The sequence below is a fragment of the Phacochoerus africanus genome, chromosome 1 (genome assembly GCF_016906955.1).
Source record: "Phacochoerus africanus isolate WHEZ1 chromosome 1, ROS_Pafr_v1, whole genome shotgun sequence".
NCBI lineage: Eukaryota > Metazoa > Chordata > Mammalia > Artiodactyla > Suidae > Phacochoerus > Phacochoerus africanus.
In genome coordinates this window covers 114,198,500-114,216,311 of record NC_062544.1, presented here as the reverse complement: position 1 = coordinate 114,216,311, position 17,812 = coordinate 114,198,500, and the positions used below count along the sequence as shown (strand labels likewise).

The window sequence follows — 17,812 nt, the reverse complement described above, 5'->3', positions numbered from 1 at the left end:
GCTCTATGTTGAATGACGTTTGAGACTTTTTGCTTTTGTTTTCTCCTCAGCTCAGAATCAAGCAGAGAAAAATCACCATCTCTAGTCTCCCCATCCTCAACCTCAGGGCCCTGTTTACCCTGGTCCTGGCCCTCAGAGACCCTGTCTCCCTTTCCCACTCTGCACCTCATCATTTGTGCTCCAGCTGCCCTCCCAGGCACCCATCTCACATAGGATCTCAAAATCACACAGGCTTGGGAAGGCTAGGAGAGGGAAACTGAGCCTGAAGAAGGGCAGAACTAGTTCAAGGACCCCAGGTCCTGTCCACAGAGACTGGGCTCTTCATTTTGCCCCCTCAACTCCCCAGGGTTAATCTCCCACTGGGACCAGGCCAGGCCAGGGGGACTGTGATCCTGTGGATACCCAGAAAGAAGCAGCTCAAGCAGACAAACAGGAGAGAGGCAAGCATGAAGACCAACACAGGGACCCAGATGGGGGCTGAGGCCCAAACAGGTCAAGACCATGAGCTTCCCACGGGGGCACCTAGGACCAGAGCTCTAACAGGGATGGAACCCTAAAGGGGGAGAGCATCCTGAAAGAGGGCAGCTGGGGGCCTGGACCACAAAATTCCGGGAGGGAGCGATGGAGCCTGAGAGGCTGAGACAAAGACAGAGGCACAGATAGAAACACTGACCAAAGGACGGAGGGGCAGAAGGAATGAGGGAGCTAGATGCAGGGTGTGCGTTCTTTGGGGAAGAAAAGCGGAACACGGGGGGCTCTCTTCCCGCTTTTCGCAGCTCCTGGTGAGCACCGTCTGGACGCTCTAGCTAGCCCCTGAGCTCGAGGGCCCCAGGGACTCCCGGACGTGGGGTCAGGATCGATAAGGTCTGCAGCGGCTGCGGCACCACCCGGCTTATCCTACCTTGCGCACCTGGCTCTGGCACGGCGAGAAACGGAGAGGAGCCGGGGGCGCGGGTTTCCAGCTCCCGATAGCTCCCTCGCTCGCTTGCTGGCTCCGCGGCTCTGTGCTCTATGCCGCCCGCTCAACTGGCGCTTTCAATCGCAGCCCGCCCCGCCCCCGGCCCCGGCCCGCCCCCAGCCCCTCCTCCATTCCTCCTCCAGATCTCCCGCGCCCAACCTGGCCTCCGCCTCCTTTCGGACTCCTTCAGCGTCCCCTCTACTTCAGGACCACCAGCCCGGAGCTGTCCACCGCGTGGTGCTGAATCTCTGAGTGCTTGCGCTCTGGGCTGGAGCAGGTGCCTTTTGGCCCCCTCTGCCCAAGTCAGACTGCGTCCCAGAGAGCAGCGGGCATAGGGCAAGGGGCTGGGAAGGTCATTGAGCCCCGGAGATGCACACAGTGCTATGGGCTCCCATCTCTGAGAGCAGCTGAGTTGGTTCTAGAGTTGTGGGCTGTGACTGGAGGTAAGTAAAGGGGCACGTGGGAGACAGGTGGATGGCCTGTCCTCACATCCATTCTGCAAACCCATGCACTGCAGTCAGTCCACATGCCAGGCCTGGCGTGAGGGCATGTGTCTTCAGCACCAAGTGAAAGCTAGGGCCTGAGTCACTAGGAGGAAAAAATGGGGTGGGGAGGGTGAGGTCCGAGGAGGGTGGGACCTTTTCTTCCTTCCTGCAGATGACCTTTAAAGATATTACTCCCCCACCCCCCACAAACAAAGCAGTGACTTTCCCCCACACCTCCACTAACCTCCAGTCTCATGTGCAAAGGAAAAGAGACAGCAACATGGGGAGGGGGGGCCTATAGGACCAGGGGTAACGGTCAACCCTGAGGGACAAGCTGGGCTGGCAGGGGGATCTGGGAGGGAAGGGGGCTGGGGAAGAGGCTCCTGAAACTGGCTGCTGCGTAGGAGGGAATGAGAGCTGGAGCCTAAGCAGAGGGAGGACAGCTCTGAGGAGATGTTCTTGACTCTTTTTCCCTTCTGTTGCAGGGTGGGGAAGGATGCCCCTGGGGAGGTAGTGGTGGGTAATCTGCAATACCAGACTGTGCTGAAGGATTTGGGGAAGGAGCCTGCACCCAGAATTAGTCCCAGAGCCATAGCACACAAACACGAAGTGCTAAGGGGCACAGCATCTCTACACATGTTCCCCTGGTGCAGGCCTTTCTTCCACAGGTGTCAGTAGAGGCAAGGCTAGCTCAGACACATGAGCAAGTGAGCACACACTAAGCCCAGGTCCCTCTGGTACACACACCTACATGTGAGTTTGGTCACTGGGGAAGGGGAGCACGGAGGGTTGTCACCAAGGAAGGTCAGACTTTTCCTCTGGACACAGAAGCCTAATGCCCTACTGCTTTGGAAAGAGCACAGCTGTGAAACAGACCAACACATCGAACCCCAACAAACTCAAACTCCATCACTAATAGGAGGCAAGGTGGCAGCAGGATGAGGGTTCAGAGCTGTCAGACAGGGCTGGTGAGACAGACATGCCGTCTTCAGGCTCCTGGTGCTCTCACCCACTCTGGCAGCTACAGAGCAACTTCTCCCTGGGGTAAGCGAGTGATGGGCTGGGTCCCTGGAGCAGAGGGGTTGAGAGCAGTAAGGTGCTGAGGTGAGGGGAGCTGCACAACAATCCCAGTCCACTCACCAAGGCAGCCTCACAAGAGACATGGGGCTTTCAATGCAGCGCAAGCCTGAGTGGCCCATTACTTGGCCTGCAGCAAATGAGTTGCAGTCCAGAGGCGGCACACAGATGTGTAGTTACATACCCAGCTATGCAGCCAGCACTTCTAGCTGTGCACACAAAGACAGACACCCAGTCTTACATGCAGAGCTATACATGTGAACAAGGCCATACAAACAGCAGAATGCAAAACCACACACACAGCTGTACACATGGACACATATGTAGCTGTACATATAGACATGTCCACAGACTTAAAGCTTTACACATGGACACAGAAAAACAGCTTTACACATGAACCACAACCACACACATAAAGCTGTACACAAATACATAGCTACACACAGATAGCTATATTTGGACAAAGCCCCCAGAGCGACCCTTCCAGGTAGCCAGCCTCACATCCCTATAATACAACCATATACAGTTAGACACTAGGCACAGCAACACGTGCACACAGCCACAAAGCTGTCTACACGAGTAGTCATGCCCAGCCACCATCACACCCTGATGCCCACTTGGGCACAGCCTCACTGAGGATCACCATCACCTGACCCATCCGTGGTTACATACAAATTATCGAAGGCATGTGCACATGCACATGCACACATGCAGGCACTGGCAGGCAGAGCGGAGACATCCTCACCAGCTGAGCAGATACCAGTGTGAGCTCATGCACACTCTAGCCACAGACACAAAAGCATCCCTTGGAAGCAAAGGCAGGCCATGAGCTCCCCACTCCTGAGCCTGGGAGGGCACCCCATGCTAGTTTTCAGACCCCTTGTCCTGATCTGCCTGCTCTCCAGCCCGGAGGAAGCCTCTGTGGCTGTTGCAATGAGGAGCAGCTGTCAATCCGGGTCTCAGAGCAGGGAGTGAATGGCCTCCAATTCCCCCTACCTCATCACACCCCAGGGTACCTGGCCAAGTTCCCTCCTCTCCTCAGGTTGAGGATGCTCCTGCCTACTCCTGGCCTAGCTGCACAGGGCTCCCCAAGTTGGAACAACTGTGTAGTACAAATCCAGTGAAACAAAGAAAATCATTTGCTTTATTCTGGGTCCTGGAAGCTTCAACATGAATCTGAAAAAGAGATGTAACAAGGGTAGCACCCTGTGTTCAGGGGCTGAGTGCAGACAACAGTCCCGGCTCCTTTGGCTCTGGTAGCCGAGAGGGCAGTGAGGAGAAGGCTTAGCTAAAGGCCCAGGGTGGCAGAATTCAGGCCTCCCTGAGACCCCTGGCCCCAGCCTGAGCCCAGGATGTGGAGGAGGAAGAGGGCTCAAGAGTCTGCTCAGTTCCTTAGCAATGCACCATAGGAAGGCGCAGGCTGCAGGTTACTCCTCGCCCTTCTCAGGAGTACTGGGCTCCCGGGGCCACTTGGAAGCCCCCAGGGGCTCGGCATCAGGACTCAGCTTTGGCTCCCCTAAGGGTCCCTCACCCTCCAAGTCCAGCTCCTCGAAGGATGAGCCACTGGCGCCTGACTCGCTGTAACTATGCTCACTGTGGGTGTCACCGTCGTCCCAGCCACGGCTGCTCACCCCAGGGGACAGTGTGGCCGCTGAAGTCTCCCGGCTGCCAGGACCCACTTCCAGGCTTACAGAACTTGAGTCACTCATGGTATCAGCTCCTGGATCAGGAAGAGGAAGCACAGGTTAGTTAGGACCCCCACCTTCTCCTCCAGGGAGAGGATTGAGGCTCTACCACCAGCCCAGCAAGTCAGCATACACAGTGCGCTCATGAATAATAAAGCTACTCATGGCTCAAGAGGCTCATTTTGGCTGCTCTCTGCCCTCTGCCCTGACTGGGGCTGCACTGACAGGGCAGAGGGAGAGAACAGGGAGGGAGGGCAGCCTGCAATGCACTCCTCTCCCTACCCTCAGCTTCCTGCACTTCCACAAAGCCTGCTGCCCGCTGGTCCCCAACAGTCCATTAAGGACCACTCAGCCCCAAGATAAGGAGCTGAGGGAAGAACAAGGAGACCCAAATAGAGTCCCCTCCTCCACTCCCCATTCCAGGCTTGGAGAGAGGTTTTTCCTAGGCCAGATGTAGAACACTCCCCATAAGGCTCAAAGATAGAAGGGACCGGGAGGCCCACTCTCCTGTCCCTCTCACCCTATGTAGGGCTCCCCAAGGAGTGCCCACATCCAGGGAATTGGCTGGCCCCTGCCTCTGGCCCACACCAAACCGCAATCTGAGGAGGAAACCGGGGGAGGAGTAGGATGGAGAAGTCCTGAGAAATCCTCAACCAGTTGAGTGGGAGGAGGGTGCTGGGACTTTAAATACTTTAAGGGCTTTCTTCCTCTATGCCTGGATCACCCCAGAGGAGCCCTTACCCACCCCCAACCATCAGCAGCTGGAGAGCCCTGAGACCCCTCCCAACCTACTCCTCCTACCCCTAATGTCTTTCAGGCAGGTTCATCTGCCTTGTTCGGAAGCAGCCCCTCAATTCATCCCCCAACCCTGCAGATCAGAGGCACTGACAGCAGTTGGGGGTGGCAAGGAGGGACAAAGAGCTCAGGCCCAATGTGTGCAGGAATCCAGATTGAGAGAAGGGGATGTGCCTCCCTTCCTGTGTGAGGGGGATGGGGGCAGCCATCAAACATCACATAAGGTGAGGGGTGGGCCAGCTTCCTCAGATCCTGTCTCCATGGTGATGAAGCCCTGAGCTCGGCACAGCTGGGGACTGCTTGGCATTTGGACTTGGCCTGGAACTTTCATTGAGCCTCAGCTGGGGCCCAGAGTGAGGGTGGGGGGGTTTGGGGTCTGCTCCCCCAACCCCTATGGACCCAAGAAGATGAACTCTGGGCCCTTCTGGCAGAGGTGAGATGAGCCCTGCAAGTGCCAGGCTGCTGGCCTGGGGCCCTCTTCTTGCTGGAGCCTCAGTCTTGGCTTCTAGGCTGGAGGTATTCAACAGTGAACCAGGACTACTGCCTGAGTTATGGGTGGTTCCCTGTAATCCAGGGACAGGACTCCAGCCCTACTTTCTCTCCTTAAATGATGACTGGTGCTCCAGAGGCTGCAGGCTTGAAAGGAGCAAAGGAAAGGGGTAATTGCTCCCTGGCCCCATTAAGTTCTATCCACCCTCCCACCCAAGAGCTCTCTTGGGACCCAGGTATGGGAACCTGCCTACTTGCCAGCTGGCTTCCTCCTCCCTCTCCCAGTTCCCAGCTAGGAGTGATAAAAGGAAGGAGCCCAAGGGTGTCCCTTCAGGCGAGGGCCTAGCGTGCTGGAATGAAGATAGTCCCTGGACACATGCAGACACTTCTGGCAAAGGCAGGGAAGTGGCAAACCTCCAGCCCCACCAAGGTCTGCATAGGAGGAAGTCTCAGAGTCCTGGGCCTGTGTTCCAGGGCAGAAGAGGCCAGGCAAGGCAGGGTGGCACCTAAGTCCCCAAGGCTGCTGGGGTAGAGAATGATGCTGCCACCTTCATTCAGTGGCAGTCCATCCCTCCTCCACTGCTCACAGCCAGTGCAAGGAGATCAAATATTCATCACCTCTCTGGAGCTAAATAATACATCAATGTAATAACAGGCACAAGGCAGCTAATCACCCCCTTTCACCTCCCTGCCCAAGCGGGGGCCACAGCAGGGAGGCAGGCAGGACAGGACAAGCCTTGGGCAGCCAGGCGCTCACCACACACTTCTGTGCAAGCAGCATGCACCTGGCAGGCAGACACCCACAGTCCACCCCAGGTGTCAAGGGGGCAGAGGTGGGCCCTGTCAGAGGTGGGCAGACCCCTCGGCCCACACTCCAGGGAGTGGGCGGGCAGGCTGGTGGGGAGGACAGGCCGAGAAGCTGATGGCGTGGGAGCTAGGCTGCAGCCAGCTGTATCTGGTGCCAAGCAGTCCTTCAACACCCCTGGCAGGTGGTGTTTTGAAGGGGAACTGGGTGGGTGGGCCAAGGAGGGGGAAGCAGGCAGCAGAAAGAGGTTGAAAGAAGGTCAAGGCACTCCCCTTCCTGCCCTGGGGACTGCCTGGCCTGCTGACCTTGTGCCATGTGCTGTGTCCACAGTAGGGGCACTGAAGAGTGTCTGCCAGGCACTGTCAGGCGGGTGGGAGCAGTGCCCCATGGAGGTAATTAAGTGGCAGATGAAGTTAACTGTGTTGGACATGGCCCCTAGGGAGTGAAGACTGCCTTTCAGTACCCGCCCCCCGCCCTTGCCAACACATGTCTCTCAGGGTGACCTTGGCTGTTGAAGATTGGATGCACAAAGGGAGTCTCCTAAAACAGGAGGTGAAGAGTTACTCTCCTCCCAGCCCTGTACCACTCCCACAAGTCATGGACCTCCAGAGTCACAAGCTCTGGCTAAGCCTTGAACCCTCTAGGACCAGCTGGAATGTTACCAGCAGGTCCCCTTGTCCCTGGGGACAGCCCAGGGTCACAAAAGGTCATGGTAGGTGGGTGGGCTGAGAGCAAGCCAGCAACCTGCTGGCCTGGACCTGGGCTATGAAGGCCGGCTCTGACGGAAGGGCAGGGCACTGACCTCCTGGCTCCCTGGCTCCCCTCTGCATGCTCTCTGGTTCCTCACTGGCAGGAAGAAAGCAGCTGGCTCTGGGCTCGGCCTCATATTAAGGAACACCTTGTTCCCCTTCTTACCGTCTAGATCCAGTGCCAATCTCACTTCCTGATGAGCCCCACCCAAGTGACACCTTTCCTAAGCAGCCTCAGCCCCCTCCCACAAGCATCCAGCTGTCTGTGATCTATTTCCAAGGGTACTCCTGCTGCATCTAAACAGCATCTGAGGAGGGTCTTTGTGCTGCCAGGGGAAACATGTGTGAATCCACACCCACATGGATCAGATCGGCGTGTCTAGAAACAGGCAACTCTGCCTACAGGTAGGTGGGTCCCTTCCATATCTGCCGAGTTTTGCTTGGATGCCCACAGTAAAACTGAGCCAGATCCCCACCCTCATTCCCCAACCCTCCATACCTGTGCTATCCACCTGGGTGTCGCTGGCCTCCACAGGCCCCCGGCTTCTCCGCTCTGTCTCCTTCACCTCAGGCACATAGAAGTCTCCCTGCCGTGCCAGCGGGCATATGAAGTAGATCTGGTCTTGCTGGTAGATCTCTAGCCGGGGGTGGGCACACAGCTTCCGCTCCTTGTCAGAATGTGAAGAAAGGTGGAATGAACCCTGGGCAGCCTCTGACCCATCTGTCCCTGAGTGGCTCCAGAAACTGTCCATTCTTATTCCCTGCCAGGGAACTGGCCGGCTCAGCCTCCTGCCCCAATCTCCCCCAAGCTCCAAATCCCTGCTGAGGGAGGGATACATTCAGCATCCTAAAGGCAGGGACCCACACTCCAAGGGGCAGTGGTCTGAGGACCTGGGAGTCCTAGGACAGGTGTTAAAAGAACCCAGGAGTCTAGGACTTCTAATTTTGAGAACAAAAAGCTAGTCCAGAAAGCAGTGGTCTCATAGAACCCACAATCCATGGCCCCAAGCACCCAAGCCAAGTCAAGGTCTGACCTGCCAGACTTTTCATCTCAGGATCCCCAGGACCTGACCTCCTCTCTGCACTGGACAATGCTGACTGAGCCACCAATATCAGTAGAGACCAGTGCTTCTTGATCTCTATTCCCTGCCCTTGCAGACATGTTACTGACAAATCTTGGACAGGAGCTCCAGGCTAGCTAGACCCCTCTCCTACTCCCATCCCCCTACTGGTTCAGGTCTATGCCAACCTCCGAGACAATCAGATGTGGTTGGTTCTCACATCTTCTCACACCCGGAGCCAGAGTTTCAGTGAAAGGGGAGGAGGCAGACCCTAGGCTGGAGAAGCAGACAGGACAAATAGGTCTAACAGTGAAGATTGCCCGACTTCCTGGTGGGCTGAATTGTCAGCTCACAGGGTCCAAAGCAGAGACAGGCATACTTCTCCCCTCTGCCTGGACATAGAACACAGAGCTCCACACCCCCTAGCATGTGTGGAAAGGGCACAGATACACACCAGAGCTGCCCTGAGACAGTGAAAACAACCAGAAGAGGGGTCAAATGCATCTTGCTCCTGAGCCTGCCCCCCCTCCTGCAATGGAGCACAGTTATCCACTAAGATGACTACAAGGCCTCTGCTCTGTCACTGCTCACCCGCCAACCTTCACAACACGGCTATTTATAGCACCCGCCTGGCTCTCACCATGAGCTCTGAAATGAGCCTTCCACTTAGCAGTAATGAGAGACTTATTGCCTGGTGGGGAGAAGCCACTCCAGGACTCCACTTGTCCGCCTGCCTGGCCAAGCATAGAGTTGAGGAACCCCCCTCCAACTGAAGCAAATGAAGAGAGGTAAAAATGAGCTCCTGGGAGAGAGAGGGAGGGAAGGTTTATCCAGCCAAGGCCCTCAGCCAGCTGCATGGGGGGTGGATGTCCTGGCCCAAGGTCTAGCCTCTGACTCCACAGGTGACCCAGGGAAGGCCTTTTGTCCTAAGTCTTTGTGTGCTCAAACACAGAGTGGGACACCCTAGCCCTGATACCTCCAGGGGCAGTAAAGGAAAATCATTAAAAATTTTTTTTTATTGTGGTATAGTTGATTTACAACATTGTTGTAGTTGGAAAGTCATTTTTTTCCCCTTTTTTTTGGCCACCCTGAGGCATATGGAGTTTCCAGGCCAGGGGTCAGAGCCGAGTCTCAGTCATGACTCAAGCTGCAGCTGCAGCAACACCAGATCCTCAGCCCACTGTGCTGGGCCAGGAATTGAACCCACGTCTCAGTGCTCCCGAGATGCCACCGATCCTGTTACGCCACGGCTGTTAACTCCAGAAAGTCATTATTTTTAATAGTTTGAGTCTGACCTTTTTCACCAACCTGGATGCTCTTCAGGCCATCTCATGAGTTCATGCATCCAGCTCCTCCCATCTCTGAACACACCAATGGCTGCCTCTATGTTTCTACCTGCCCACACGCTCACCCCCAATCTGGTCTTTAGGAGGTGGGTAAACAAGAACACGACTCCAGGAATGAGGAACCACTAGGCTCTGGGGCCCCTCTAATGTCAGCACTTGAGGGTAAGCATATGCCAAACCTGAGCCCCACTCAGTGAATTGTGTCACATCACTAAGGCTGGGGTCAGAGAGGATCCCTAAAGAAGGTCTAGGTCCTTCCCTGACTGTGAGAGGAAAGAAAAGGCCCTCTGAAACCAATCAGGGCATGGCCTTCACCAGCATACCATGCTCTTGGCATTCAAAGGATACAAAAGGAAGCCGATGAGTGGCCATCAGCTACCTGGAGGCCCATCTCTCAAAGGCTAGCTGGTTTTTGAGAATGCCTCCAGGAACCAGAGACTATGCCTACCCCCAAATTCCAGGTACAATGGGGCCATACCCCAACCCTCACCAACACTCAAGCCACCTGCCTAGCTTTCCTTCTGGAAGTAACAGGGATGATAAGAGGGTGCAGTGCCCTTTCCACTCTCTCCTCTAGGCCAGGCATCAGGGTGGGTAGGACCAGGCAGTCACCCTTGCCACCTGCTTTGCCAGCCCCCTCATTGGCAGGCGGGAGGCTGTACTGTGGCTGCTCTGCGCATCTGCCTCCTCCAGAGAGCCCAGCTCTGAAGTTGCCTGGCTGTGGACAGCCCCGTTGCCATGGAAACTACATCCTCTATCCTTGCCATCGCCTTCATCTCAAAGCCATCCGGGAGAACAGAGGAACAGGAGAGAGAGAGGAGGGATAGAAAACTGTGGCCTGGGGCTACCCAGCCCTTCCTTCCTTGCTCGGCCCTCCCTCCTCACAGCACCCCACTCAAGGAGTGCCAGCTGCCCAAGCCTGTCCCCAGGCCCCTGGAGGGGCAGCCTCATACCCAAGGCCAGCCCAGTCCTATCCCCGTCATCTGGAGAAGCCCTGGCCCTCCCTGCTGGAGAGAGGAATAGAGCTAATTAAAATCTCATTGACAGCTCAGCCCCAAATCATTTTAACACATGACGGATCCTGTCAAAATTCAGACTCAGGGGCAGAGATGGGGCAGGAAGAAGGCAAAAGCAGAAACTTACAACCCAGGCCCATTATGTAGGGTAAGGGCTCATAACTGTCCCTGTAGCCTTTCCTTGAGCCCTCTCCCCATGCTCTTACCACTTACCAAAGATAAGTCCAGTGGGGGCTTGGATGGAGGGTAGGGGCAGGACTAGCCACATGCCCTGTCCCTAAGTAATGAGGCAGAGAGGACAAATGCTTTCCCTCCCGGCCAGGTGTAGCCTCTGAGGGAAGAGAGCATAGCCATGGGCCAGCTCTCAGATCCTTGCTGCATAGCAGGAGCTGTGGACCAAGCAGCATGTTGATGAGCTACTAAATATTGGAAAATCATCAGAGGAAGGCAAGGCCAGCTGCCTCTCCCTCAGCAAGCTCCAGGGAGCCCTTGGAGAACAGACTGCCAAGGACACCAGGGTAAAGCCACAATGGGCTGGTACTTCTGGGGAAAGGGGCCTCAAGTCCTCCCAGCCCTGGGCATATCCCCTCCTATAGCCCAGAGAGCCAGAGGCTTGAAGAAGCATCACCAGGACAGGGCAATCTGCTCTGGCCACTGAAGCCACTGGCTAACTGATAAAGCCACAAGCCAGGGCAGCTCACTCCCACATACGGAATCAAGGGAATCACAAAGCCCTGCTCCAAGATGGGACAGATGCAGATGTCTATAATTCTCCCTACCTGACAGGAAGATGTCAGCTAATCATGCCAATCATCCCTACCTGACAGGAAGATGTCAGCTAATCATGCCAGACACTGGATTCTGTTGTTCCAGTCCCTCAGACACACCCCCAAGGCTTCCCTTGCACTCAGATGGTCCACAGTCAGAAACAAGAGGGACATGGGAAACTACCCATAATGCAGGGTTTCCAGGAGACCTCAGTCACCAGCACATCCCCCACCACCCCTGCACCAACAGCAGCCCATTCCCCTCTCCTCCAGAGGTGCTGGCAAACAGGAAAGGAGCAGCACACACACCTTTCCCACCTCAAGTTGAGCTCCTGTCCTGGAGCAAACATGTGGCCCATGCAACTCAGGGCTCCTGCAAAGGGGCTGGATTAGCAGCTGGGCCAAGGTTTCCCCAGAGGACCCACAATGCCCCACTGGGGGGTTCTTACTGAATTGGGGAGCAGGGGGAGGAGGGAAGAAAGAAAGAGGACCTGAACTATCCTCATTTGCAGTTCTGCCCTCAGAGCATCAACCTGTGCCCTGGCCTGGGCTAGGGGTGGAGAAGGTGTGGTGTGCTAAAGAGGTCAGGCACAGGGATATTCTGAAGGTGGATCCCTATTCCCAGGCTGCTGAGAGCCTGGGTTTGCTTGGAGCTAGGTGGCTCAAATCCCTCAAAGCACAAAGCAATGGGTGCAGGCCAAAGACTGGGTCACATATCTTCTACACAAGCTCTAGGCCCAAAAAGGGATAAGAGGAGTTCCCGTTGTGGCACAGTGGAAATGAATCTGACTAGTATCCAGGAGGATGCGGGTTTGAACCCTGGCCTTGATCAGTGGGTTAAGGATCCAGCGATGCTGTGAGCTGTGGTGTAGGTCGCAGACACAGTTCAGATTCCAAGTTGCTGTGGCTGTGCCGTAGGTTGGCAGCTACAGCTCCAATTTGACCCCTAGCCTGGGAACCTCCATATGCCCCCAGTAGGGCCCTAAAAAAGCAAAAGGGATGAGGTCTGCTCCATCGATCTCCACCCCATCCTGGCCCTTTACTTCCAATTCACTCAGGGCCCTGGGCCTTTCTGTTCACTCAGAGTGGCCCACTCCTATCTATCCCTCCATGCCATGCTGGACAGTCACACAGCCAGCAAACAGCTGTTGTATCCCACCCGAGGTGGTGGCATCTCTTCACTGGGTGAAGTGAGGCATGCTCATTTTTAATTACATAGACACTGAAGTGTACCCGCCTGCAAACAGCAGTCCCTGCGAGTGGGGGCTCAGACCCTGGAAGCCCCTTAGGCAGTCAGTCTGCGCTGCATGTGCAAAGTGATGGGGGAGGCACAGCAGGGGCTATGGCTGGAATGTAGCACATTATTATTATTCTGCCCAGGAACTTCCATCAACTTCCCTCTCTCTAGCCCCTTTTTATCCCCAATGGGCCTCCCAACAACCTCTGTCCCAGAAGCCACACCTGTCTGTGGGGTGGGAAGAGACAGCTCTGGAGACCTTGCAGTGCCAGCAAGGACAGCCTGCAGAAGGGTTGGTGAACACCCTCCCCCCTTGGAACAAGAGGGCCCAGAGCTCTGAAAATTAGAGGCAAAGAAGACAAGGAATGAGATGGGGCTGCCAGGGACAGGACAGAGGGGGCAGGAAGTGGCACAGAGAGCTCCAGGCAGGAGCCTAGAGCTTTGGCCTAGCTATTGACAAATGGGTGGCTTCTCCCTGTATCTCAATCTCTCCAACTATAAAATAAAGAGATTGGAATAGATGAAAGTAACAACTGGGAAAGATAAATGCAAACCCCATTACTTAAAGACAAGACAATTGTACGCTTGAAAAACCCAAAAAGAATCAATGGAGAAACTACCATGAACATTAAGCTCACAAAATTAACAAAAGTACAGCTGATTTTTCTGTGCACTAGTCAGCTAGTTAGAAGAAATAATAAAAGCAAGAGAGGAAGGCCCTCTTGAGGTGGAGTCTAGCCCAAGATGGTATCGGGAGTTCCCTTCTAAATGGCAGAGGAGTCAGGCCTAGGCGGGAGCCTGGGGAAGACTGCATAAAGGGGAAGGTGTGAGAGTGAGGCAGGGAGGCGGGGTGCTGTGCCTGGCACCCCAGCCTGCTGTGCCTGCTGCTGCCACTGCCTGAAGACTTTTCATTTTCACCTCAGAGCCGGCAGCTTGCAACACAATTTACACCTCTGCTCATATTCCTGCACACCAAGGCCCTGGCTTCCTGGGCAGCCCATGAGGAGGGCCTCTGCAGCAATGAGACTAGGGTAGGTTAGGGCACTGAAAAGCAAGGGAGGGCGGTTCTCTCTAAGCAGGCACAGGGGACCCAGGCCTTTATTTTTATTTATTTTTATTTTTTTTTGTCTTTTTGCTATTTCTTTGGGCCGCTTCCGCGGCATATGGAGGTTCCCAGGCTAGGGGTCTAATCGGAGCTGTAGCCACTGGCCTACGCCAGAGGCACAGCAACGCGGGATCCGAGCTGCGTCTGCAACCTACACCACAGCTCACGGCAACACCGGATCGTTAACCCACTGAGCAAGGGCAGGGACCGAACCCGCAACCTCATGGTTCCTAGTCGGATTCGTTAACCACTGCGCCACGACGGGAACTCCGACCCAGGCCTTTAAACACCCCGGTACTTGGGTAGACCAGGAAGCCCCTCACCCACAGCCATACCCGGGCTTTCCCCAGGGCCCAAGTGGCCAATACTCAAACCCAGCTCAGCTCTGCTCTGGCCTTTTGGGCCATCATGAAGCAGCACCAGAAGGTTGGTGAGTGTGGGGGTGAGTACCCCTCTTGGGAGTTCTGGGGTTCACACCTTGGATCGTACCACTCTCATTTCCAAATATGGAAGAGGAGCCACAGCTTCCCAGATGCTGCTGCTGCCATGGCAGGCTCCACAGCCTACCCCTCTCCAGGATCCTGCCGCTGTCTGCAGCATCTGTACAGTCAAGGACCTTGACTCCAGTACGGCTCACAAACCGACAAAAATGTTGCTGATTGATTATGCAGCAGCAGGAAGGCTGCTTGGTGCAGATGGAGCCATGAAGCCAAACACTTGGCAGCCAGAGGAATCAGAAAGTGCCAGAGGGAAGGACAGGTGGGCAAGTGGGGACAGAGAGGTAGAGGAAAGAGAGACGGTAGGGGAGGAGAAGAACACTCTGAATTTCTCATCTCTGACTGGCACCTCCACTCGCCCTTCAGGGAAGACCTTCCCTCTGGAGCCTTAGGTTTCCCATCTGCCTAAGAGGACAGGCGGCCTCTGCTTAACTGAGGGCTCTAAGCTGTTCTGCTCTGGAGGGATCTCTCTCCTTAGAATCTCTCCTTCTTCCTTGTTCCTGGAATCCCAAGCTCTCTGGAGAAGAGCAAAAGAATTATTCCTTGGTAAGGCCCATCTGCCTGGAGAAGAAGGCTCTCGGGATTGGTGACAGCCCAAGCCCACAGCACCATCCAGACAAGCCTCAGCCTCCAGGGTCCTGCAGGGCTGCCAAGCTACCATATCTGAGCTGGTATTTCAAGAGTGGTGGCTCCCACGCCCGCCCCAGCAAAGGCTGGCTTTGTGTTTCATTCTGGGGGTAGGGGAGCGGGAAGGGGTGAAACCAGAGAGGCTGAGGAATGGGCTCCAGGGCCCAGGCCAGCAGAAAGGAGAGGCTTAGCCTCCTGTGTGGGTCCCCTCACACCTCAACATCCAGTGGCAACTTCCTAGGGGGAGTCAGGGTATGCGTGCATTTCTGTTAGCTTGAAGTTTGACTGTGGCCTCAGGCTCTCCCTCTCCATGTCCCAGTACTCAAGTCTCCATGTCCCAGCATCCAAAGCCAGCCTGGATGCTGTTACTCATCTGTTCCCACACATCAGTGGGTCCTGAGAGCCTGCAGGACCCAGCCTCATCTCTTGGGCCCAAATTCTTGCTCTTCCCCTATACTCCAGCCACAATGGACACACAAGCTATGCCCAAGTCAATGCTTCTGTCTGACTTGCTTCCTACCTGGAAAACACTACCCATCCTTCAAGGGTCAGCCCAAACTCCACCCCCTGCAAAGGTTGCTTTGCCTTTCCCAGTGAATCCATCTCTCCCCTCCTCGCCTCACTCACTCTAGGCATGGCTAAGCCCTGTGGCTGGGAGAGATGATGGGAGCAAACAGCTCTGGGAAGAAAGACTTCAGGTCCTGGTGCTGCTGAGAGCACCCTCCTTCCTGGGCTGGGGCAGGCCAGTTATCAGGTAGCAACACTGGCAGGTGGGCTGGCCCTGGAGCCCCAGTGAATGAAACCTGGGAATGGAGCTGCCTGCATCTCACTGAGGATGAGGGCATGAAGCCCAATAAGCACATGCAGCAGCTGCTTCCTATGCCTGGAACAGCTGCCAAGGTCTTCCTTAATGAGTGCCTGCTGGGCAAATGGTCAGCCAGGATCTTTCTGCCCTTTGCTTCTTGTTCCCCCAGTAGCCTCTCAGATTGACAGCCTTAGCCCTTGACTCTGCCTACCAAGGCTAGAAACAGAGGGTCAGGCGGGTGTTGGGTCCCAGTGCTATAGTCCCAGGCCGACTCTGCGCACTATCCTCAGGGCACTCCAAGTTCATGACAAGTCTTCAGCCTCTTGGGCCCAGCCCCACTCATGGACAGGCTGGAGTAGAAACAGGCATGTAGCCACCAATGATCCTCAGCCCAGGGGACCTAGTCTGGAATCAGCCACTGCTTCATGCCTTGACCTTGGGTAACCTTCCCTCCCCAGGCCTCCATGTCCCTGTTGGTAAAACAATGGGGATGTTGGCTTTAATTAGGACCCCATGCCTGCCTCCTGGATGGTTCCCCCAGGACCCAAACAATGCCACACAAAAGAGGCCCCAGAAAATAACTGCTAAGCGACTGAGTTGAGATACCAGGAGGGCCACCCTTATTAAAAATAATCCTCACGAACTCTCCCACATAGCTCAGTAAAGGTGATGGGCAGGGAGAGAGATGACCCCAAATTTCATATCCCACTGGGGCTTCCTTACCTGGATTCCCACTGCCAGGGCCATGCTGCTCCCTACTGGTGTTCTGGCCTCAGTGTGGACTCAACCCACCCCACCACTGATTCCCTCAAAGTCACGGGGACAGGTTAAGGGGAAATAAACATGGGAGATTCTGAGTCATTAGATGGGACCCACACTCTGACCACATTACTGGGAGCCTCCTCCCTGCCCACAACTCAACAAGCTGACCCACTTTTCAGGCACCCCACTGAGGCCCCTGCTCCTTAGTTTCCAGCTGGCTGTTTCCCCCCAGTCAGCCTATCACCCCCCCCCCCCCACTTGGAAGTTCATTCCAGAGATGTTCACCCTAACCCTCCCCAGGGCTTCCTCCAGGTCCAGCTTCCAGCTCCCCAAGAAACAACTGCCTCTTCTGGGAATCCCCAGCCCCTGCCTACACAAGGGATGAGTCCTGGCGCCTTCCTGATCCACTCACACTGCAACTGCCACAGTATCCTTGGGATCTGGAACACACATGCAGCTGGCTGGGATGGAGGAGGCATCTGCCCAATTGTGGACCGCTCTTGGGACAGAGCTTTTCAAACCCGTGAAGTCTCAAATATTCTCCTCCAAACAAAAGCTCACAAGGTCCTCTGATCTGAAAACCCCAAGGCAGAGCTATTCCATTCCAAGCAGGTAAAGGTCTGAGTGCAGGCCCCTACGTCTGGCTGCCAGCCAGGAGGGCACCACAGCACAGCTCCTAGGCTCCTGCTCCAGATCAGTCTGAGAACTAAGATCTGGGCTCCCTGCCCATGACTGTCTCTGGTAGGACTATCCCATCAACCCAGTTGTTCCAAAACTCTCCCACTGGCTCACTATAACCTGCCCTGCCTACCACTCCTCTCCAGTTCTATGAAGAAAGAGCCATTACCCGACTTCCAGGGCCTGCCTGGATTTCCCAGCCAACCAGCCTCCGCACAGGCAATGCTGTCTCCCTAAACTCAGGAGAAGCCCAAACATCACAAGGATCCTCCCATGAAAGTGGGAGGAAAGCACAGGCCCTGAGGAAAGGGGTTTCTGGAAAAGATCACAGATCTTACTGGGAAGAAGTCAGGCACCAAGGGCTTGGCTAGCCTGTCTAACACTTAGTGACCTTGCCAATTGCACAGACATGAGCCAAGTACAGACCTCAGGGACTTCACATACAATCCTACTCATGGGGCCCCAGACCTCACACTCACCTCTGGTCTGTTCCATGTGCCTCAAGCCTTCCCTGGAGATCATTAAGACTGGTCCTGCTCTGTGGTGAATTGAGAGGCCTTTGCCTGTTGCCCTGGGTTGACATCTGAGCTCTACCTCCTCTGCAGCCTTGCAATTTCAAAGAAGCTCATTTCCTTCTTGTGGCTGCCAGAAGAAACTCCTTCCTGGGGCTCAGGGTGGGTCTCCTCCTGCCCTGGAGTCTAACTCCTTAGACTCTGGTGGAGTGGCCTGGCAAAACTGGGGTACTTCCACATAGACTAATAGTCACATAGAACCCAGGAACTCCTCACACACATGCTGGCCCAGAGTGCTCAGCCTAGGGGCCCCAGTGGTTTATGTGGAGGAGTAAAGTCAGAGTACCAGCCCCTAC

General features: G+C 55.3%; 1 protein-coding gene across 5 annotated transcripts in view; it reads right to left on the bottom strand.

The window, feature by feature from the left end:
• Window positions 1-3,641: 3,641 nt before the first annotated feature.
• TEX264 (testis expressed 264, ER-phagy receptor) overlaps window positions 3,642-17,812 on the bottom strand; it is a 31,068-nt gene continuing 16,897 nt past the window's right edge. For all 5 annotated transcript variants that reach the window (XM_047775627.1, XM_047775602.1, XM_047775637.1 and 2 more), the window contains 2 exons: window positions 7,543-7,711; window positions 3,642-4,240 (listed from right to left, as the gene is read on the bottom strand). In XM_047775627.1, coding sequence (XP_047631583.1) covers window positions 3,948-4,240; window positions 7,543-7,711 — 462 coding nt within the window. In that variant the 3' untranslated portion in view covers window positions 3,642-3,947. The remainder of the gene's footprint in view (window positions 4,241-7,542; window positions 7,712-17,812) is intronic.